Source organism: Dendrobates tinctorius, unplaced genomic scaffold (assembly GCF_039654945.1).
Source record: "Dendrobates tinctorius isolate UK_male_01 unplaced genomic scaffold, ASM3965494v1 ptg000245l, whole genome shotgun sequence".
NCBI classification, from domain to species: domain Eukaryota; kingdom Metazoa; phylum Chordata; class Amphibia; order Anura; family Dendrobatidae; genus Dendrobates; species Dendrobates tinctorius.
This window is the reverse complement of record NW_027361912.1, coordinates 13,622,799-13,646,996: the sequence shown is the minus strand read 5'-3', so window position 1 is coordinate 13,646,996 and position 24,198 is coordinate 13,622,799. Positions and strand designations below refer to the sequence as shown.

The 24,198-nt window shown below is 45.8% G+C and overlaps 1 protein-coding gene across 2 annotated transcripts in view; it reads left to right on the top strand.

Annotated features, from left to right (window-relative positions):
- The first annotated feature begins 14,556 nt into the window (after positions 1-14,556).
- The window catches only part of DSN1 (DSN1 component of MIS12 kinetochore complex), a 37,015-nt gene continuing 27,373 nt past the window's right edge, over positions 14,557-24,198 (top strand). Inside the window, exons 1-5 of one of the 2 annotated variants that reach the window (XM_073557200.1) lie at positions 14,557-14,706; positions 16,374-16,607; positions 19,194-19,267; positions 20,934-21,006; positions 22,408-22,495. In XM_073557200.1, coding sequence (XP_073413301.1) covers positions 16,385-16,607; positions 19,194-19,267; positions 20,934-21,006; positions 22,408-22,495 — 458 coding nt within the window. In that variant the 5' untranslated portion in view covers positions 14,557-14,706; positions 16,374-16,384. Of the gene's footprint in view, positions 14,707-15,042; positions 15,089-16,373; positions 16,608-19,193; positions 19,268-20,933; positions 21,007-22,407; positions 22,496-24,198 lie in introns of those variants that run through there. The other variant, XM_073557199.1, reaches the window with a different exon arrangement.

The window sequence follows — 24,198 nt, the reverse complement described above, 5'->3', positions numbered from 1 at the left end:
AGAGCCCTACACTGCCTCCAGCTCCTAGACCTCTCAATATGCTTTAGGACAGTTCTTCTGACGTCCAAAGTGTGGAATTTCTGCTCCTCTGGAGTGGAAGGATCTTCAAAGAAGGTTGGGAGGAGTATCTCTTGAGATCTATGATATTTTGTTGATACCTTAGGCAGGTATGAGGGGTCTGGCTTTAATATTAATCTATCTTGGTATACCTGAAGAAAGGGTGGATCTATGGACAGGGCCTGGATATCACCCACTCTCCTAGCAGATGTCAGTGCTACCAAGAGGGCCGTTTTAAGTGATAAGTATTTGAGGGATATTGTATCTATCGGCTCAAAGGGTTCCCCCGTCAGGGCATCTAAGACCAGATTCAAGTCCTATGTGGGGATCGCAGGTATGTGGACTGGAGTTATTCGATCACAGGCTGTAATAAATCGTGATATCCACTTATTTCCTGCTATATTATGGCCGTAAAGTGCCCCTAATGCAGACACCTGTACTTTCAGTGTGTTTACTGCCAGGCCCAAGTCTTTTCCTCTCTGTAGAAATTCTAAGATAGGAACTATCGGGACTTCTGCTGTATGGGGTGCCGTATGAAACTGTAGAAATTTCTTCCATATTCTTGTATAGATTTGTGTCGTGGACTGCTTCCTGCTCTGCAGGAGCGTCGCAATCAATGTTTCAGAAAAGCCTCTTGATCTTAGTAGCTGCCTTTCAAATTCCACGCCGTCAAGTGTAAGCTGTCCACTTGGGGGTGGAAGAAAGGGCCTTGGGAGAGTAGGTTGGGAATCGAAGGGAGGACCCAAGGATCTGTCACTGACATAATTCGTAGCCACGAGAACCACGGTCTCTTGGGCCAGAATGGTGCTATCAGGATTACTCTCGCCCTGTCCTCTCTGATCTTCCGAATCACTTGAGGCAGGAGAATCAACGGAGGGAAGGCATATGCCAGCTTGAATTTCCATGAGGCCTGGAGGGCATCCAGTATGTCTGGGTGATCTGACGGAGACAGGGAAGCAAACGTCTTTATCTGTCTGTTCTCCCTCGTGGCAAAGAGGTCCACCTGAGGTTGTCCCCATAAGGCTACTATGTCCTCGAAGATTCGGCAGTTGAGGCACCACTCCCCTTGCCGAAGTGTGTGTCGGCTTAAGAAGTCCGCCTCTTGGTTGTTCTCTCCCCTGATGTGGAGAGCCGAGAGAGACAACAAATAACTTTCGGCTAAGCTTAAGATCCTTGCCGCAGAAGACATCAGAGTCTCTGATCGAGTACCTCCCTGTCTGTTTATGTAGGCCACTGTAGTGGTGTTGTCCGATAGGATCCTGACATGCTTCTGTTGGAGCTGTGGAAGAAAATGGTGTAGAGCATAGTATACCGCTGTGAGCTCCTTTAAATTAGACGAGTATTTGCCTTCCTCTCTATTCCACCTTCCTTGACAAAAGCTATTCCCCATATGGGCTCCCCAGCCATGGGGGCTAACGTCGGTGGTTAGGATACAGGATGGTACTATGACCCATGGGACTCCTGAGGATAGATGGTCCTCCTCTAGCCACCACTTTAGAGAAGTCAAGACCTCCTGAGTTAAGGTTATCTTGCTTTCAAGGTGACCACCATGTCGCCTGTCCTCTTGGAGGATCTGGTGCTGAAGTGTGCGGACATGAAACTGGGCCCACCTGACTGCTGGGGCACAGGAATTTAGCGACCCCAATAGCGACATTGCTCCTCTTAGAGACATGCGTGGTCTACCTATGGCTGCCTCTACTTTTCCTTTTGTGAGTGCAATCTTTACCTGAGGAAGTAGACATCTCTGAGTTGTGGACTCTAACTGGAACCCTAAAAACATCTGGAGGGATTGCGGAGCGAGTCTGGACTTCTGTATATTGATGATCCAGCCCAGGTCCTGCAAAGATGAGATTGCGTCAGCCACACGTTTGGTACATTGGGTGACTGAGTTCCCGATTATCAGGAAGTCGTCTAGGTAAGGTACAATTAGAGTGTCTTTTTGGCGAAGGTAGGCCATCACCTCTGCCATCACCTTGGTGAAGATTCTTGGCGCCGTAGAGAGGCCGAAGGGCATGGCTGTATACTGAAAATGACGGATCTTGCCTTCGAACACCACTGCGACCCTTAGGTATTTTTGGTATCTATCATGGATAGGAATATGATAGTAAGCATCTTTTAGGTCAATTCCCGCCATTACACAGTTTGGAAAGAGAAGCTTTATGGTGGATCTGATTGATTCCATCTTAAACTTATAATTTTTTATAAACGTATTAAGCTTTCTCAAATTAATAATTGTTCTAAACGTGCTATCTGGTTTGGAAATCAAAAATAACAGAGAGTAGAAACCTCTACCTTCCTGTCCCTCTGGGACCTCCACTAAAACCCCTTTTAATAATAGGCTCCGAATTTCTTCTTCGAGGGCCTCTTGTTGAATTATGGAGTTAAGGCGGGTTATGATAAAGAAATCATAAGGGGTTTGAAGGAATTCTATCTTCATTCCCTCTTTAATTATACCTAAGATCCATGGGCTTGACGTTATTTGTTCCCATCTAGAATAAAAAAATTTTAATCTACCCCCTACTGGTGGGTCTGATTTTTTAATTTTTGTTTTCCCTTCTGAATGTTGAGCCCCTGAACATGCTACCCTTTTGTTTCTCTTCCTTCGTGGGCCATCTATTTGACCTATCCGTTTGTCTTCTTCTTCCAAACGGTCGCCTTTTAAAGGTTTTCCTATAGAAAGGAATAGAAGAGTCAGGGAACGCCTTCTTCCTGTCCTTTGCTTTGGCGAGTATGTCGTCTAGGGCTTTCCCAAAGAGAAACTCACCCTCACACGGGGTTGCACAAATCTTAGATTTTGATTGCGCGTCCCCCCTTCCAGCTCTTCATCCACAGTGCCCGCCTAGCATTGTTCACAAGAGCTGCCGATCTTGCTGCCAACCGCAGAGTATCCGCCGAAGCGTCGGCCATAAAGGCAGCTGCCCCTCTGATTAGTGGAATGGCGGCCCGAAGCTTCTCTCTTGACACCTTCTGCTCGATTTGCTGATCCAATTGATCCAACCATACGAGCATAGACCTGGCGGTGCACGTGCTGGCCACTGCTGGTTTAAATATACCCGTGGAAGATTCCCAAGACCTCTTTAATGATGACTCTGCCTTACGGTCTAATGGGTCTGCCAATAAGCCTGCGTCCTCTACGGGATAGCAGATTGTTTCGAGGTAGAGGCTACAATGGCATCCACCTTTGGCACTTTGGTCCATTTTAATAGCTCGTCATCGCTAAATGGGTACTTTCTCTTCGAGGCCGATGGGAGAAAACTTCTCTGATCATGTTTTTCCCATTCTCTTTTTATTAGGGCCTTAACTGCCGGTATTACTGGGAACGCTCTCCTTTTCTTTTCTGCCAACCCCGCAAACATTATGTCTTGTGCGGTTTGGGCACCCCTTGGTTCCTCACACCCCATAGTGCTCCTCACGGATTTGACCAGATTGTCCACACTCTCCAGGGGGAAACATGCCCGTCCCTCCATGTCTGATGACGATGATGAGGATGTAAGTGAGGAGTCGGAGATTAACCCCTGCTCTTCCTCTGACTCTGAGCTGAGGGTCACCTGTTTCTTGCTCCTTGTCTCCGAGGGAGTACTGGCGCGATTGATAGCCTGTATTTCCTCCCTGATTATGGCCCGAATGTCTTTTGACGACACTGTGGACCCCTGCCTAGTCTCTCTTGTGCACTGCTTGCAGAGCTTTTTGGGGTAGGAGTCAGGGAGAGGTTCAGAGCATAATGCGCATTCCTTATGCATGGATTTATCTTTTTTCTTTGTCTAAAGAGGGACCGAAAGGAGAGGGGGGGTAGGAAGAGGTCAGCTTAATAGGCAGAGTATATACTTGCACACTCACCCAGTGAAGCCTTATATTACCGGATCGGATGGCTGAGATCCCGTCCTAGGTCTTGACTCTCCAGTTTCGCTCCTGCGCCCGGTGTCTGTCCTAGCGTTGCGGTCCCTGGTGGAGCTGCCCCCCGCAGAATCTCCTGCTGGAGCGTGCGCTTCCGTTGGGGACGACATGGCTTGTCCCTGCTCAGCTGCGCGCTGCTTTAAATTGGTCTTCTCTTTTTTTTTTTTCTCTCCCCGGAAGTCGCTCCTCCCCGGGATTTCCCCGCACATGCGCCGTCGCGCTCAGCCATCCTACCCCGGAAGTTCAATCATTACTTCCGGGGTTACGGAGTCTCCACGCCGGCCGGCCACCGCGCCCCCGCCTGTTCTCTGCGGCCTGCGCCCACCGCCGCCTCACGGGAGCCTCTCTTCCTTTTTTTTTTTCCTCTTCGCGCCACAGGCGCACTTACCCGGGCAGCGGCGGCGCCTTGGTGCCTCCCCGGCGCACTCCTGGGTGAGACCGGGCGGCCCACCCCGGACCCGGTCATCACCCTCCACCTGCCAGACGAGGGGGGAGCCGTCTAGCGGAGTCTCCCCCGACGCTGCCGGACCGCAGCCCCTGCCGTTCCCAAGGAGACTGCACAGGCGGCATGCATGGCCCAGGTAAGCTTCCTGAAGGATCCTGGCTCCGTTTGGAACAGGAAACCAAAACTGAGGAGGAAAGGCGGACCGCCCCTTTTATCTTTCCTGTAGGGTTTCCTGTTCCAAATGGGGCGGATCCGATACCTCCAGTGGGTGCTGTCGTGGCGAAGGGTAAAAGTTCGATTTTGGTTTCATCTGACCAGAGCACCACAGGTTTGGTGTGTCTCCCAGGTGGCTTGTTGCAAACTTTAAACAACACTTTTTATGGATATCTTTGAGAAATGGCTTTCTTTGCCACTCTTCCATAAAGGCTAGATTTTTGCAGTGTACGACTGATTGTTGTCCTATGGACAGACTGTCCCACCTCAGCTGTAGATCTCTGCAGTTCATCCAGAGTGATCATGGGCCTCTTGGCTGCATCTCTGACCAGTCTTCTCCTTGTTTGAGATGAAAGTTTAAAGGGAATCTGTCACCCTTTTTTCGGCTTGCGGCTGCCGGCATAGACATCGGGGGCTTATCTACAGCAGTCTGTAATGCTGTAGATAAGCCTCCGATGTAACCTGAAAGAGAAGAAAAATACGTTATATTATACTCACCGGGGTGGGCGGTCCAGTCCGATGGGTGTCGCCGTCCCGTCCGGCGCCTCCCTTCTTCATGCGATGACGTCCTCTTCTCCCGTCCTGTAATGGCTGCGGCGCAAGCGCACTGCTCTGCCCTGTTGAGGGCAGAGCAGAGTCCTGCAGTGCACAGGCGTCAGGAGAGGTCCGGCGCCTGCACACTGCAGAATTCTGCTCTGCCCTCAACAGGGCAGAGCAGTGCGCTTGCACCGCAGCCATTACAGGACGGGAGAAGAGGATGTCATCACATGAAGGGAGGCGTCGGACCGGACCGCAACGCCCACCGGACCGCCCACCCCGGTGAGTATAATATAACGTGTTTTTCTTCTCTTTCAGGTTACATCGGAGGCTTATCTACAGCATTACAGAATACTGTAATGCCGGCAGCTGCAAGCTGAAACAAAAGGATGACAGATTCCCTTTAAAGGCATGGCCAGGTCTTGGTACATTTGCAGTGGCATGATACTCCATTTCAATATGATCGCTTGGGATGTTTAAAGTTTTGGAAATCATTTTGTATCCAAATCCGGCTTTAAACTTCTCCACAACAGTATCACGGAACTGCCTGCTGTGTTCCTTGGTCTACATGATGTTCTCTGTGCTTCGAAAGGAACCCTGAGACTATTCACAGAGCAAGTGCATTTATACGGAGACTTGATTACACACAGGTGGATTATATTTATCGTCACTAGTCATTTAGGACAACATTGGATCATTCAGAGATCCACAATGAACTTCTGGAGTGAGTTTGCTGCACTGAAAGGAAAGGGGCCGAAAAATATTACATGGCCCACTTTTCAGTTTTTGAATTTACACAAAAATTTAAAATAACCAATAAATTTCATTCAACTTCACAATAGTGTTCCACTTGTTGTTGATTCTTCACCAAAAATTTACATTTGGTATCTTTATGTTTGAAGCATGATATGTGGGAAAAGGCTGAAAAGTTCCAGGGAGCCAAATACTTTCGCAAGGCACTATAGATGTGTCTTTTCTGGGCAGCTGTGGCCTGATATTTTTAGGCTGGGGGGGTGGGCATTATCCGTGGCCCCTTACGAGCCTGAGAATATCCATCCTCAGCGGTCTGCTTTAGAAAGGCTGGTTCTCAAAAATGGGGGGAACCCCCACGCCTATTTTGTTATTTAAATAAATAAAAAACAGCATGGGGACACATCTATTCTTAATAATCTGCCTTGCTGAAGCCGACAGCTGTGAGTTTTGCCTCTCTGATTATCATAAATAGGCCAGGGTCACACTTGCATCTGAACGCTCCAGTCCCGAGTGCCGGTGGCAGTGCCGGGTATTGATGAGCAAGTTTTTCGCTTAGTACTCGCAAGTCTGACACCGACCATACAGGGGAACCCACACCATTTCTTTTTTAATTTACAGTGCAGGTGCCGAATGATGAATACTCCCATTAGCCGCTCCTGCTCTCGCTGTTATTAGCGGCAGCAGGTGTCGGCTGGTGGGAGCAGTAGACCCATCAGCCACCACCAATGACCGGAGGTAAACTTTTTACCTTCAAACACAGATGTAGACTCATGCTGTGCTTTGACAGCATGGGATCAATGGCTGTCTGACCGGCAGTGATGATTTTACCGCACATGACATCACAACAGCGGGTGTTCGAGCAGCCAAACCCAATCAGCAACACAGACTTCCTGGTGAAATCCGAGCCCGAACTAGTGATGGGTCGTTCGTGAATGATCCGGTACAAAGAGCCGGCTCCCTGCTGTTAACGATGGGAGCCGACACCCCAGCGAAAGCCACTAAATTCTCTGAATGGCTTTCACTGGGCGTAAAATCCCGTTGTTCGGCAGACGTAACTTCACCCACCCGAGCAAAAAACTCCACCCACTCATCAACTGAATTGGTTACTAGCAAGTGGGCTGAGTTTATGGCGTAGGTAGCCGGGTTTCGGCTGCATTACGTCAGCATAAATATGTGTTCACATATTGTGGCCACATATTTAATAGGGATCTATTTAGGATCCAAAAAGAGCCGGCTCTTTATGGTGAAGGGAGCCATAAGCAGGGATGCCATTAGGAATTTTAGGGCCCCATACTGGCAACATTTTTGGGGCCCTCTTGAGACTTCACCCAGGCTTCACCCCTCAAAACTTTCCACAGTCCCACTGCCCTCTCTTGGAAAAACTCCAATTCTCTACCACATCCTCACCAATCATACATTAACAGTTCCCATCACCATATCACATACATAGCCAGCAGCTTTTGTTTTGGCCAAAATATTTTTTAATCCACCATCACAAGGTAGACTCTTTTTGGCTCTACTCTACTGTAACTTAGTAAACATTTGGTAAAATATCCAATACAATTTCGGTATATTTTTATTTATTTTTCAATTTTTAAAATGACCAGTAATCTAATATATAAAGCTCAATGTGGGTGTGTGTGTGTATGTCCGGGATTGGCATCTGCACTGTCGCAGCTACAGCCACAAAATTTGGCACAGTCACACGTCTGGACCCAGAGAGCGTCATAGGCTATGTTGTGAGGCGAAATTTTAACCCCGCGCATTCCAATTCACCAAACAATTTTGCCCCTATCTACATAATTGGGGAAAAAGTGAAAGGAAAAGTGTTGGAGGCAAATTGACAGCTGCCAGATGTGAACAAGGGGGATTTAAAGAATGAGAGCGATGGCGCCAAAGAGTATATACCGTACAGTTGCTAAGGTGGGGCCCTGATATGGGATACTCACCACACACGGGGATATGAACACACACACAAAATGGGCCACACACTGCCACGTGCTTCAACACATAGACCACCTTCAGCACACATTTCACCACACATACACCAACCTCGCCACATAAAAGTCAAAACACAAAGTCACCACTTAAAACTCGCCAGGCTGTCCAAGAGCTGTTTAAAAGATAAAAAATGAGCTGTGTTTGGTTGCCATCAGCAACAGTTTTCTTTGTAAACAGTTGTGGTAACTGAGGCCTATTATTATTATCATTTCCATGGTGTTATCGTCTATTAGATACACTGCTCAGCAGTATCACACAGGATAGGATTAGATACACTGCTCAGCAGTCAGTATCACACAGGAGAGGATACTTGGGTAATCGGTTAGTTAATTTGTGTTGCAAATCTGTAGTGTTGAATATATGATGTGAAATGTTTTTATGTGCAATATAATCATTATAATTTGTTATAACTAACCACAGTTGGTTACTGTGCCCAGGCAACGTCGGGCTCTTCAGCTAGTATCACATAAAAGGGACAAATTCCACTACACCATGACCAGACCACATATTCCCCCACATAGTGACCGAATACTACAATACTGATCATAAGTAAAAAAAACACAATACTAATATCACCGTAAGTGCCGTTATACACAGGAGATCCTCCCCATCTGTCTCATGATCCTGCCCCATCTGTCCCATGATCTTGCTCCATATGTCTCCATCCTGCCCCCATGATCCTGCACCATGAGTCTCCATCCTGCCCCATCTGTCTCTATCCCTCCCATCTGTCTCCATCCTGCCCCAAGGTCCTGCACCATGTGTCTCAATACTGCCCCATGGTCCTGCACCATGTGTCTCAATCCTGCCCCACATGCCTCCATCCTGCCCCATGATCCAGCACCATGTGTGTCCATCCTGCCCCATGATCTTGCACCATGTGGCTCCATCCTGCCCCATATGTCTCCATCTTGCCTCAAACCCAGGTTCAGTTACTGCCCCGGCCAGCGGCAGACACTGACAGTTTGAGGCCCCGGTGCAAGAAATGGGTCTGCGGGCCCCCCTCCCTGCCTGGTATGCTGCTTACCATGAGGGCAATCTGGCAATGGGACCCCTGGAGCCTCAGGCTACGAGCAACAAGCCAGATCGCCTTATTATTACTACCCTTCAAGAAGGCAAACATAGAAATCATAGGACCCCCAAAGGAAAAGTTCTATTTGGGTCTCCCCACGCCTATAAAAAAAAATATTATATATATATATATATACTGTATATATATATATATATATATATATATATATATATATATATATATGGGAAAAAAATAGGCAGCACTCAAATTAAATGTGAAAAAAGTGGATACTTTACTGATCATCAGATGGCAACGTTTCAACGGTGACCCGTCTTTGTCAAGCTTGACAAAGACGGGTCACCATTGAAACGTTGCCATCTGAGTATCAGTAAAGTATCCACTTTTTTCACATTTAATTTGAGTGCTGCCTATTTTTTTTCCTTTTGTCATTTTGGCTGTTTGGACACTGCTGAATAGGTTTTGCACCTGCTGTATTATTTTGGTAGTGCTGCCCTTTTTTCTTGATATATAATTATATAATTTTTTTTCACTGAGATGGAGATATGTATATATATATATAGTGGTGCAGTGACCGCTGAGGCAGCTAGGGGGCGCTGTGTGGGTCATGCACACAGGCATATCCATTGTGGTAATGGAGATAGGATGGCAAATGACCGTTATGTATCCCAGGGTGAGTGGCCCTGGGATGGAAGCTTGAACGTGTGTTGATCAGCAGAGGTACTGCTGAGGTTTTTGTTACAGTGTATCAGGGAGAGCTTCCAGATGGTTGGTGAGACGGGTGGGATCAGTCACCTACAAACCCACCCAGGGGCGTGTGTCTAAATGCCCATAGTAAGCCTGTATATATGCGTGTATGGCTGGGTGTCTGAAATAGGAGCTGCAATGAGGTCATAGCCATGTGATCCTGTGGGCGTGGCTACAAACCATATAAGCAGACCAGGGTAGATCACATGAGAGAGAGTGCCTGGATCTGATTGGTCCGTGTGGAAAGGTTCCAGCCGACATGCTGGAAGAGATGCTGCCTTACTGAACAGCACGTGCGGAGGCCGCTGCCCCGGGAGGCCTGTGTATAATGGCCTGCGTGTGTGTGACAGTTCCCAGGAGGGAATGGACGTCCGGAGTGAGAAACAACTAAGAGTTTACCCCGGACAGGGGGAAATAACTGTGGGGATATAGAGCCCGATTGCTAGATTTTGCACAACCTGTGTGACCACAGGTCTGAGAGAGCGGAGCTCTATCATGAACCTTCTGTTGCTGGATATAAGCCTGTTGCAGTATATGGTTTATGCTGATTAATAAACCGCATGGACTGTTTATGTTGAAAACCCGTGCCGGACCTGGTTAATCGGCTGCCAAGCGAGTGTCACCAACATGAATAACAAGCGCAACTATATATCTCTGTTAGCATTTGGTTCTGCTAGCTCCAGCGCAGTCAGACTTGCAGTCAGGTGACAACTAGTGTCAGCGGACAGTGGATAGAACACTGCTGACGTGGCTGACACTTTAGTCGGCACATGACAGCAAGTGTGCAAAGCGCCTCCTCATGGTTACGTGATAACTGCTGGAACCTGCAGAGCCCGACCATAAATACATTATATGTCTGGTAGCTGTACCATCTGGTCTCTGCTCTACATATACCGCACATACATATACCATACATACACACACACACAGATACCCATGCATACGCACACATATACTGTACATATACACACGTATATACATATCGTACACATTTACTGTATATACATACACACACACATAGATACCCACACGTACATAAACAGGACTGAAATAAAGTGAAAACACACTGGTGCTCCTGCGAAGCAAAATGTGAGCTAGAGCTACTGGTGTCTAGACAGCCTCTGTGTGTGTATAAAATAAAAAGAAGGTCCGAGTACCTTTGAAACGCATTGGCTTATTGGCCCTCCCGAGCACCCGTCCTCTAGCTATAGCTCTGGTGACGTCACCCAGACCCCGTTCATCTCAAACACCGCCACTGCATGGCTGTGCCTCTCGGCCAGAGCGCACCGCTGGTCCTCAGATATTGAAGCCTACGGAGGTAACGAAGGGAAACCATTACCAGGGAGAGATGCTCCCCGGGTTTCCCTATCCTCCGCAGCAGCCCCTACAGCTAACCTTCCAGGGCTGCCCAGAAAGCACGCCCAGCACCATCCTCACTACACTTTGGACACACGACTTGTGCCCCGGCTAAACTTCAAGTCCCTTTATTGTCATTTATAGTAGTGTTCTGGTACTATTTTGCAAGTTCTGGCTGGTCCATAGTATATGGATTTTGGATGCCACTGTGCACCACCAATATTTACATATGTTGAGCGTTCTTTATTACTAGTCCAGCCAGCTACTTTATGACATTATTTACTTGCCGTCATGTATCACACATACATAAACACACATAAATACACATATCCAGTACATACATACACACATATTGTATATACACACATAGATACAGACGCACACATACTGTACATATAATACATACATACATACATACAACACACTAATTTATGACCTCAGGTGTTCAGATGAGCCGTGGAGGAGGTCAGCTACGTAGTGCAGAGATCAGCTGAAGACTGCAGAACCCACTGAGGGTCATGGGGACACAGCAGAACGCACTGATATCAGCCCCCTGCTGCAGTGCAGTGAGCCTCCTCCTCTGACCTCTTCTCTGAGAGGAGATTCTGCAGCTTGCTGGGAATAGAACAGTGGAGGAGGAAGAAGACAAAGAAAATCCTGCTCTTCCTCCACAGTTGTCCGCTGTATGCTCTGCAGCCCGGGCCCCAGACTACAGGTGAACACTCACCATACACGCCATGCAGGAGAACAGAGACAGCAGTCAGTGAGTGTTCTCAATCTGGTGGGGAAAGCGTTCATTAGCAAGCGTCTCTCCCTGCATGACACGCCCCTTTTTGAACTCTTGTACTCCGCGCACCGCTCTCCCCCCGGCTATATGGGTATTTGCAGGATTACGGGAGGGAGTGAGAAGAGCCTGATGATGCATGACATTGACATTGAGCCCCTCTCACTCTCGCCTGTAATCTTGACTCAGTTGCCCCATAGCGGCTGCATACTATGCCGCTATGGGCAGTACACCCCTCCAACTTCGGGCCCCTGGCACCAGCATAATCCTGCCGCTGGGGCCCGTGAGCAGAGGAGATGGGGCCCGCTCCCATCTCTCTCTGCTCACTGGGCCCCATACGCCAGTCAGGGCAGTAATGCCCTGATGGCAGCCCTGGCCATGAGAGCTGGATCACGAAAAATAGCCGCACTGCCCATCACTAGCCTGGTTTCATGCCCCAGTAACAGACCCCACTCTCTACACTGAGAGGCAGAGGCGTATCCAGGGGGGGGCAGCCGGGGCAGTTGCCCCGGGCGCAGGCAGCAGGGGGGCACAGTCGGGCCGCCTAATGCAGAGGTCCGCAGTGTCTCCCCCTCCCCCCGGCGGGTGCGTTCTGCCGCTACCAGTCCTGGGAGTCGACGGTTCTGTGTCGACTGTCAAGCTGACAGCCGGCGCAGAGTAGGAGGCCGCGCCAACTCCCAGGCAGCAATTGTACTGGCGTCTATACAGACGCCAGTACAATTGGAGCTCTGACCGCCGGGTCAGACCGACGTCAGCAGCGTGATCAGGTCATGTGATCACGCTGCTGAGTGCTGACGTCACTCCCCGGCGCCCAGAGCGAACGCTGGTGGTAAGTGTGCTCCACTGTGGAGCTGAAGAACCACCGAAGATGGGGGGGTGTTCATGAGTGGGGATGGGGGTTAATGTGGGGATGGGGGTTAATGTGTGGGGGTTAATGAGTGGAGATGGGGGTTAATGAGTGGAAATGGGGGTTAATGTGGGGATGGGGGTTAATGAGTGGAGATGGGGGTTAATGAGTGGAGATGGGATTAATGTGGGGATGGGGGTTAATGAGTGGAGTTGGGGGTTAATGTGTGGGGGTTAATGAGTGGAGATGGGGGTTGGATGGGGGTTAATGAGTGGAGATGGGGGATTAATGAGTGGAGATGGGTGGTTAATGAGTGGAGGAGTTAATGAGTGGGGATGGGGGTTAATGTGTGGGGGGATTTGGAGTGGGGATACATAATGTGTGGGGAGATTTGGAGTGGGGGTACATAATGTGTAGAGGGATTTGGGAGTAGGGACAAGGGGTTATTGAGTGGGGATGGGGGGTACTTAATGTGTGTGGGGGATTGGGGATTGGGGGATTTGGAGTGGGGATGGTATTTAATGTGTGTGGGGAGATTTGAGGACACAAAATGAAGAGTATGTATGAGGAAACAGTATGGGGGATGGGTGCAGACAGGGGTGCGAACGGGAGAATGTATGTGGACACAGTATGGGGAGTCGGGGATATGTGTGAGCAGACAGTATAGAGAGTGAGGGGGTAAATATGAGGAGACAGTATGGTGAACAGAGGGATGTTAGAGGAGGGAGGGGAATAGTGTGAGGAGACAGTATATTGCAGATATTTTTTATTCGGGAGCATTATAATGACACTTCTATCTTTAAGGGCATCATGTGGAGATTTGCTACAGAAGACCGGAGAAGCTGGAAGTCTACAGAGACGGCTGTGGATGAAAAAAATCATCATGGGGTCTGGACAAGAAGAAAAGGAGAACGACTTCAGAGACGACGTCATCTATAAGGTACCTGGATGTAAATATTATTTGTGACACTGACTAATTCTCATGTTTTTATTTGTTAGCAGCATTACAGGGGTTGTCCAGGTTTGTGCTGAATCTGCAGTCATTCTATGTGACTGCAGACTTCTGAATTCTCACAGTGCTCACTGAACGCTGTCAGGATTCTCTCGTGCCGGTAATTTACATACATGCAGTCACATGCTGACTAGACGTGTGTGGCCTCAATGAAAATGAACAGAGCGAGGCCGGGCACGTCTAGTCGGAATGTGGCCAGAAGTATATAAATCACATACTTGTGCTGACATGACTGTATATCGGCAAGGGAGAATCCTAAAAGTGTGCAGTGCATTAGTTGTGAGAATTCAGAAGCTCCAATGTCAGGATTCAGCTCTGCAGGCTCCAGTAGTCATCACACGGACACCTCACTCATACGATTTTCATAGTTATGGTCTTGTGACGAGCTTCTCTTCCTGCTTTCAGTTTTTTACTGAACATTGAGAGCATTAGGGAGAGCGGCTCGTGGGTACATGGCTAAGTGTGCAAGTCGCATATGTACTTGGTGGGGGGGGGGGGGCGCCGAACCAAATTCTTGTCCCGGGTGCCAGAAAGCCTAGATATGCCTCTGCTGAGAGGTGACCCAACCAGCGCCAGCTCTACCACCGGGGCGGAACACCAAACGCTACCGCAAGGAATAATAAAAAAAAATTAAGAAAAAGGACATGAAACAAGAACATATGCAATAACGAGCCTTAGGCGTGCACAATATGTTACTTCAGATTCCACCACGCATTAGGTCGCACACTGCGTTATTCCTGTCACAGCAGCGTCGTCTGACCAGCGTTACCTCTCAACTGACGCCTGTCATCGTGTTCTTGAAGAAAAAAAAAAATGCGCGCCTAAATGTCCGCTGTCTCCCGACCAATCACACATCACTCCTCTGTTACTACGCCGGCGCGAGGCAGACTTTAATGAGCTGAATCGCTATTGGTCAGGTCTTGAAAAAAAAAAAAAAAAAAAGCTGCTGCTATTGGCTGTGAGTGAGCGGTACATTGCAGTTAGTTACTTCCGGGTACTCGCAGAGCTCGTCCCGGGCGCCGGTGAGGCGGTATGTATGCAGCCTGCGCGCCGGCTCCCTGCTCTCCTGCCCTTGGAGTGTTCGCTCTCCGGCTGCTGCTGTTATTAGTTGTCTGACGTTCTCCTCCTTTTTATATATCGGTGTTTACCTTCCAGCAGTTAAAAAACTTTAAAGCATGAAGCTTTCAGAGACGGAGGATGTGGGTGATCTCTGCAGCAGCCCAGCAGTTTCACAGCTGCAGCTCCTAGCCAGTCGTTATTGGGACATGCTGGGAGTTGTAGTGTGAGGGAGGGACTGGGGAGCCCCAGATTGGAAACCATTGGGGTCGTCTTTATTTTCCCGCTGTGTGTTTGTGCAAGAACTGATGTGCTAAAAGTGTCCATGTTACCTGCTCCGTTTCTTAAAAGCTGCGGTATAATAATAATTTTTTTTTTTTTTTTTTTAATATAGTGCTTTACAGACATTATCATCACCTTCCCCATTAGTCTCACAATCTAATAGCCCGATCAGTATGTCTTTGATCACCCGTTATTGCATTTTAATGCAATGTTGCGGCGACCAAGAAAACATAACTCTGGCGTTGTGGTTTTTTTCTCGCTACGCCCTTTAGCGATCAGGTTAATCCTTTTTATTTTATAATTTTTGATTGGGCAAATCTGAATGCAGAGATGCCTAATGTGTGTGATATCATTTTTTTTTTTTTTTTTTTTTTTTTTTTATTTTGAATGTGACGAAAGGGGGGCAATTTAAACTTTTGTGGGTTTTTTTTTTTTTTTTTTTTTTTTTTTCCATATTTTTAAAACTTTTTTGCTTTTGGCATAGAAGCTGCCATAGCTTGATCGTCCCCGCTACATAGAGATGATGCTCAAATCGCCTCTATTTAGCAGAATGACAACATTGCTATGAGTGCCGACCACAGGGTGGCGCTCATAGCAATCCGGCATCAACAACATAGAGGTCTCAAGGAGACCTCTGGTTATTATGCCGACACATTGATAACCCCCGATCACGTGACGGGGGTTTGCAGTGTGCATGTTTCCAGCTGATGGCCGGAAGTGCACGTTTAATGCCGCTGTCAGCATTTGACAGCGGCATTTGTCAATTTAATAGGTGCGGGTGGATCGCGAATCCACCTGCGCTTATTGTGGGACCATGTCAGCTGTTTTGATGCGGGCCCACCGCCGGAGCCCTCATCAAAGTGGGGGTACTGCCATTAGACATACTACAACGTCCAATGGCAGTAAGGGGTTAAGTGGTGAAAAAAAAAATGATCAGATTAATTCTTATATCTTGATTGGCGATTCTGAACAGTGACTTTTTATTTTGAATGGGGGGTGATTTAAACTTACATTTTTTTGGTGAATAAAACGAACTATTAAAAATGTATTGTAGCCAAATCGGACAAGTAATCTGCATAAAAAAGAAACCACTGATCTAATGGTGAGAAGCATCTTTACTGCCGCCCAGAGAGTAGGTTTTGGCAGCTGGAAAAAAAGGTTCTGCAAAAACGCAACGTGTTGAGCGTAGTCTGTAGGAGTTCTGTAATCTTAGCATAATTTTTTTTTTTTTTTTAGTATAGACATCCAATGACTTCACTTGTAAGTGTTGGGTATATGTATGCTCAGTGATGACACTTTTTCTTAATATTCTGAGGACACCTCACATTTCTGTTGGTTTACTTTTCATATTTGTTATAGGTGAAGAGAAGATGGAGACCACTCGTGTCTCCCCCACTAGATCAAGTCCAAGGAAGAATTCCTCCACTTCCCCATGTGCTTCTGTAACCAGCCCTGCAAAGAGACAGAGAAATAGTCCAGACAACTTGTCATTCAAAGAGATCATCCCCAGCCCCCAGGAAAGGAGAAAATCTCTAAGAAGATCTGTTGGCAAGAAACGTCGGACATTGCCTCCAATCTACCACAATGCCACAGGTCTGGGTTGGTGCCTCTGTCGGCGTAGTCTATTAAAACAATGTCAGCTGTTTTGTGAATATTCTTATTTGGGTGCAGTTTTATGTAACTTTAGGTTAATGGGAATGTACACTACACTTTTATTACTGTAGTTTGAAAATCCTGCTGAAACAGTCTTCTAGTTCTTCTGACTTTTTCTGAACTTGACCACTGCAGCCAATTAGTGGATGCAGATTGGTTGCAGTAGTCGCCTGACGCTCACCCCATGAGAAGAGGAAAGCAGCGAGGGTCACACCCAGCAGTACAGAAGAGCGACACTCTATTAGATGTTAGTTTTTTTTTAACATGGCCTCTTTTTTTTTTTTTTAAATAAAAAAAATAAACTAGTGCGCACCTCCTTCTTTGACAATTTGTACAGAGGTAGTCCCCTTTTGGAAAATCCCGATCCTTGGGTGCATTTTGTTATGCAATAGAAAACAAACAACTGCGCTTTACTCTTCATCCCTGGGTCCAATATTGCTCCCGATGACTAAGGCTAGTTTCACATTAGCGTTTACAGCAGCAAGCCCCGCCCCTGCTGCGCCTCCGCCGGTAGCTCCGCCTACGGACGCATGACGCTGCATGCGTCCCCTATCTTTAGCACTGGGGACGCAGGCCGTGCGCAGTATGCGTTTGGCGGCGCATGCGTCCTTTTGACGCTGCGCCAAGCGCACCAAATTGCAACCTGTCGCGGTTGGCGCAGCGTCAAAAGGCCGTAAACGCTAATGTGAAACTAGCTTAATATTGCCTGCAGCTCTCATGTCCTTTCAACAACGCGGCAGCCAGTCGGTGACTTCAGCGTCGGAGCGGAAGTCTATACTGCATACATGGCTGTTGATGTTTAAAGGGGTTGTTTGGTCTAAAGTGAAGCGTCTGCAAGCATTCTGTGTGACTGCAGACTTGTGGATCCTCCCAGCGCCGTGCAGAACCAGTCTGGTGGGTTGCGGCAAATTTGAGTGAGGCCGCACCCCCTAGACGGATTTTTCCCGGGAGTATGCACATTGCATACTTGGCCACCGTTCCTGGGGCAGACAACTGCAAATCCTTGCAGCGCACAATACATGCGCTCGGGGGATTCATAAGTCTGCAGTCACATACTGACTGTAGAATTGTTAGGTTAGTCCAAACAACCCCTTTAAAGAGGAGATTTTGGCTCTTCTAACCATACACTGGTTTTAGTAAATGTTTATAATTTTTCAAAATATCAAACCTGGAGTACCTTTTATCAGAACCAATTTTATGCCATTCCTCTGTTATCCCTTTTGGAATGCATAAATAAATTGTTAAATTGCCAGCTTTATCTATACTTAAAGGGTTTTTTTGGGCTAAATATATATTATTAGCACACTCTCAGGATTCCCCTCTGGCGCGTGAAAAAGATCAGACAGCACTCGGGAGCCATCCGAGTGCGGTGTTTTTCACAGACTGCTAAATGGGAGAAAGCAAAGAAGCGTTTCTTTTGTTTTCTTTCCACGTCCAAGAAAAACTGATGCCACTCTGTCCAAAATCTGAATAATCGGACTGTTTTTCTCGAATGTGGAGAAAAGTTGTGTGATCCTAGGCTGAGGGTATGTATGTGCACATGTTAAGTATTTGATGCAGAAATTTCAGCGTATCTTGGCAGGAAAAATGCAGCGGCAAAAATGCCAATTTTTGCTACGTTTTTACTTGCGTTTTTGGTGGAGATTTTTCCTTGCTCATTAAAATGGGTGAAATCTGCAGCAAAAACGCTGAAAGAACTGCCATGATGCAGATTGAATGCTGCATTAAGCAACGTGTGCATGGCACTTAAAGATTCTCATCTACCTTGCTGGTATCAGGAAACTTCAGATTTTGTGACAAAAATGCACCATGCACACACTTGCCTATGGCTATGTTCACACGTTGCATTTTTGCAACATTTTTAATGCAAATTTTCAGCTGTGTTTCACAGTACCTTCAAAGTCTGAGATATCAGAAATCTCAGGCACACTGTTTTTTTTCCCTTTTTTTTTTTTTTTTTGTTCCTGACCGTTTTGCCAAAGAGCTGTGTTTTTGCAAAATGTAGCATGTCACTACTTTCAGTGTTTTTTTTTTTTTTTCTTCAGCGTTTTCATCCATTAACAATGGGTAGTGCAAATAAAAAAAAAAAAAAGCATAAAATACACAGCTTAAACTTTTCATAAAAAGGAAAAAAACAAAAGGCAAAAATGTGACATGTGAACACATGGTTGCTCTTCAGTCCAGTTTCAGTTCACCTTTGGGTCTCTACTTGCTTCTGGCATGCCGTGCCATACATTTTGCAGATTATTGCTGCAGCCACTCAGTGGTCACTTTCTATAAATGGCTGCATCACCGCTGAGACCACCGATCAGTTGCAGCAATCATGTATTGCACGTGATCACGGTAGGACGTTAAGATACCAGTGTAAAACACCGTAATGCCTCAGGAGCGGTGGAAGATTGAAGACTTAAGTATGTTTTCTTTTAAGTTTTTAGAAATCCTATATTCTCACCCCCTTATGACCTTAGATTAAAAATGTAAATATAAAATTATTACTTACTGAAATGCGACTATTTTTCTCTTAAGAGCTTAGTGAAGCCATCAGTTTGGAATTACCGGAAGGTCAGCGATTGTCTGAGCTGCTGCAGTCTTGCTTTGAGGTTCGTAATGCCTTCAGCTCCAGGATAGTGAATCTGTTATTAGACATATAGTTTATGCAAATGAGGGCACATGTTTGACTTTCGGTTGTTTTGGGGCCATTATCTTGGTTTGTTTTATGGAACCGGAATAGTGTATGGTGCAACTGAAAGAATTAACTAACCCTTAAATCTTGGGAAAAAAAAAATATGTATATATATTTATTTTTTTTTTGGGGGGGGGGGGGGCTGTGGGGAGCAGAAAGTTTTATCTGTTTGTCAATGTTGCTAAAAGTCAGGACTGCTGGTATCTTAAAATGGAGCAGCAGGCTTCAACGTGTGGACGGCCACGTGTGTCTCAATGGGCTGTTCAATAGCCATAAAGCCCTTTGGAATTCTAAAGTCATTCATAGGAATAGAAAACATGTCTACACCTGCCTAAAAACTGTCTGGTATTGTAGCTTAATCCCATTCGCTGAAGTACATCTTCAGATTTGCTAAATTAGTTGGTGCATAAATAAGTACACCCCACTTATAAAATACCAGACGTAGCCGTTTTTTTTTTTTTTTGTTTTTTGTTTTTTTTTTTTTTTTTTTTTTTATGACCTCCATGATTTTTAAGACAGCACCAAATCTTCTAGGCATTGAATGAGAAAGTTGGCGACATATTTCGCATGGGTTTTAGGTAGGATGTGTAAAACTTATTGCGTCACAGGAAACTCATCACAGTTTGGCTTTCACCTACTTTAGATGACTTCTCACCTTACCCCGTCCCCCCACCTCACTCCCCACCCCAACCCTTCTCAGCAGAAGATGTTTCTGTTTAGGTGTTAATTTTAGTGATGAGCGAGTATACTTGTTACTCGGGTTTTTCCGATGGTGATCTCCGAGTATTTTGGCGTGCTCGGACATTTTAGTTTTCATCGCCTCAGCTGCATGATTTGCTGCTGCGGGACAGCCTGAATACATGTGAGGAATACCTGTTAGGGAATCCCATGTATTCAGCCTGTCTAGTAGCCGCAAATCATGCTCCGTAGACAAACTAAATTTTCGAGCACTACAAAATACTCGGAGACCACCCGAGCATGCTCTGGGAAACCCAAGTAACAAGTATACTCGCTCATTACTAGTTAATTTCCATGGTTGGCCAGCACATCTGTGAGATGATTCCAGTTCCTTATTTGTTACATTTTTGTATCACTTCCTCCAGTATTCTGACCCATAAGTAAAGCTTTTCTTATCTTCTTGTAGCCTTCCCCTTTCTTTTCATAAAGAACTTCTCTTTCTCGGGTCTTGTGACATTTCTCTTCCATGTGGTGCCATTGCTGAAAGCATTAAATGGGAAGGTCTTTTCTTTATGCAACGCCTTTTTATAGTCACCTGTCTGCAAGACACCTGTGTAATGAATAATTAGACTTGCCTGTGGATGAATTCATCTTAATTAGAATTTTGTAGTCTTAAATTGTAGCTTGGCTCCTAATACTTTCTATGCGGTGTACTCATTTTTTGCAACATAGTATGGTATTCCGTAAAAAAAATGTTAATTTTGAAAGGAAAACTAAAGGTTTTCTGACAAATCTGTTGGCGTGTATTAATTTATGCTGAGCACTGTGTATATACACTTGTTTATAGTACCTTAGGTACATCTAATTACATTTTTATTCCCCTTCACCGTTTTTATCTTGTAAAGTTCTCCCTTCGCAAATTAGAAACTTCTCTCTCTCAAGCCGATGCTTTCAGTGCAGAATCTTTCAACGTCAGTGGTGAGTATGTGTTCCGTAAAGTAGCTCTAATAGGATAGCACTAGCAAGCAATTTACCTTTTAATGGGAGCCTGCCTTTAGAGTGATCTTGTAAGGCTGGCCAAAAAAATATATAATATGCATCTGAGCTGAACAGGGCTCCGTTTTGTCCATATATGTTATTAATTGGGCTCATGAAATAAAAATTGTTTAAAGACGACTTTCCATCAGTGTTAGCATGTTAAACTGGCCACATCATGGAATAGTGACTGCAGAGCTGAAATGGAAAAAGGTGGTTTTTATTTTTTTAATGTCTCTGTTGCGGAGTTATTAGCTTGTTAAAGTTGTAGTTCAACTGTATGTTACCAGGGAATTGTCTCTGTGGGTATGTACTTCTTCCCTTGCATGAGGATGACCATTCATAAGCAGGCAGTGTCTTGCTCGGGAGAAAAGAGCACTCTTTTCTCCTCTCCAATATCATGCATCTACAGTGTAGAGATACAACAGAGTTAAGAATCGTTACACAAACTGCCAGATCTCCTCTCACTTTTCCCCCCACTCTCTGTGGAAGTATTTTAAATCATATATTACTCAGCGCTGCTGTTTCTCTACACATTAGCTGCATAGCTCACAGAGGACAAGAGGCCATGTTCTTTTCTCACTTGTAAGATGCTGCCTTCTTATAATTGGATAACCTCATTCAGGGGAAAAAGTAGAAGCCCCTCCTCCGAGACAAATCTCTAATGCCATATTGACCTGTAACCTAAACATTACAAAATAATATAACTGCAATGGAGAAGAGAACTTAAAAAAATAAAAACTGCTTTGCTCTGCAGCTACTCATGATGTGGTCAGTTTAACATGCTCATACTTGTGAATGATCCTTTTTTTTTTTTTTTTTTTTTTTGTTAGCAGACCTCACAGGATTTTCTGGGGATTTGACTTTATTATGATGTTATCACTACACCCTTGATGAAGACCATAAAACTTAGTACTAAATGTAAAAGGCTCATATTTCTAGAACAGTTTGGTGCATTACAAAAAAAACACTCAAGGGAGCAGTAAGAATAAAAGATAAAAATATGGCTAATTTTGAACTTTAGCCACCTTTTTAAACAGTCAAGCGACTATGAAGATCCCTATTTCCATCATGATTAGACTCCTAAAAATACAGTGGTTACCCTCTTCTATTATTTTTTTAATGATCACGGAAGAGCATTGAATGTAGATGTTAATGAGTGTATATGTAGACAGTTTTCAGACTAAACATGTGTCAAGGCATACAATATGTGCCTTTTTTAGATGAAATTTTTGCCTGTAAACGGTTGACTTTGGTCAGTGCAAGCAGGCAGTATTGCTGAACATTCAGTAGTGATTATTGATGTGGCGCATGCAGAGATTAACCAGTGTTTCCATCTTTCAGCCATGTCAGGGAAAGAAAAGTTGAAACGTTTGGTAGAACGATTGCACCATCGTGGAACTTTTGAAAGATGTACGGAGAAGTTGACCAGGTGAATGCTGAGATTTCAATACAGTGGAGCAAATTTTGGACATGTTTAAAAAATGTAGTGAAGCAGTTTGCTTTGCACAATCCCTTTTTTAGTAAGATGGAACCCTTTACCGAGGACCTAATGTTTGTGGGTGAAAGATAAAAAGGGACAATCGTTGAAATTACTAGGCAGCATTTCCAGCAATGTAAGCGAACAACGATGTACGCCTAGTGCGCAGATTCGGTGGCACACTCGTGCCTCTAAATGCAATGTGAAAACATCATTATCATTCTGGTTATATGTGCTCAGACCAAATCATTCCCTGTCGTGATGCAAGGCTTGTTGCAATATGGATGCTATTTTTGTGTCTGCGTTAGAGACTTGTCCCTCAGGACTTCATAATGTTGAATCACCATTGCATTTGATATTGCTTTCCTGCTCCATCTAATAATATTCATCTGTAATGTTAGTGTTTACAATGGCCCAGGCTATTACTCCTATTAAAAGTGTTGTCCGGTTAAAAACAAGTAATCGCCTATCCCCGGGATGGGTGGTAGCTTCACTGAGACCCACTCTGATCAGGGAACTTCGACCCTCGTTACAGAATGTCGCCTGACCACCACCCCATTCGTTATTATTTATTTTTTTTTTTTTTCTGGCTGTTAGGCTATGTACCCACGTTGCAGAGATGCTGCGAAAACAAGCGTTTTTCACGCAATTTTCGCATGCGGAATTCAAGCGATTTTGAAGCATCGCTTGGAATGTGATTGACAGGTTGGTCACACTCCTCAAACATAGTGTTTGACAAGTGTGACCAACTTCTTACTATTGAGGCCGCCTATGCAGCATCAATAGTAAAAGAATGTTAAAAATAATAGTAATAAAAAATCGTGATAAACTCACTTTCTGGCGTCCTGCGCAGCGTCCCCAGGCCTCAGCGATGCTCCCGTTCCCAGCGATGCCTTGCGACTAAGACCTTTGACGTCACGGTCTCACAATACTGTAGTGGTCTCGCGAGACCGCTACATCATCACAGGTCCTTGCCGCAAGGCATTACTGGGAACGGGAGTTGGCGGGAGCATCGGTAAGGCCTGTTTCACACTTCCGTTTTTTCAAATCCGTCAAAATCCGTTTTCCGTAAAAAAACGGATCCGCCATTTTTTGCAGGATCCGTTTTTTTTTGTCCCATAGACTTCCATTACGGTTACCGCGGATCCGTCAAAAAAACGGATCCGTTTTTAAAAAAACGGATCCGTTTGCATCAGTTTCCGTCAAAAAAACGGAAACGGATCCGTTTGGCGGACACAAAAACGGAAGTGTGAAACAGGCCTAAGGCTGCACGGGACGCCGGAAGGTGAGTGTAACCCTATTTGTTTTTTTTTTTTGTTTTTACACAGGGATATGGTACCCAGAGCCTGGAGGACAGCTTCCTCTCCTCCAGACCGTGGGTACCATCCGCACATGAGCCGCTCACTTTGCGCATGGTGGGCATAGCCACATGCGGAAAGTAAGCGGATCTCATGCATTCCTAGGTGTGCGGAATCGCGGCGATTCTTTGCGGAATCACGGCAATTCCGCAAAAATAATGAGCCTGCTGCGTTTTTTTCCGCTATGCAATTCCGCCGCGGGAAAAAAACGCAGCATTAGCACAGCAGGTGCGGAATGCATTTGGTGCGTTCTGTATGCATTTTCGCGGCGAAAAACGCATAAAATCCGCAACGTGG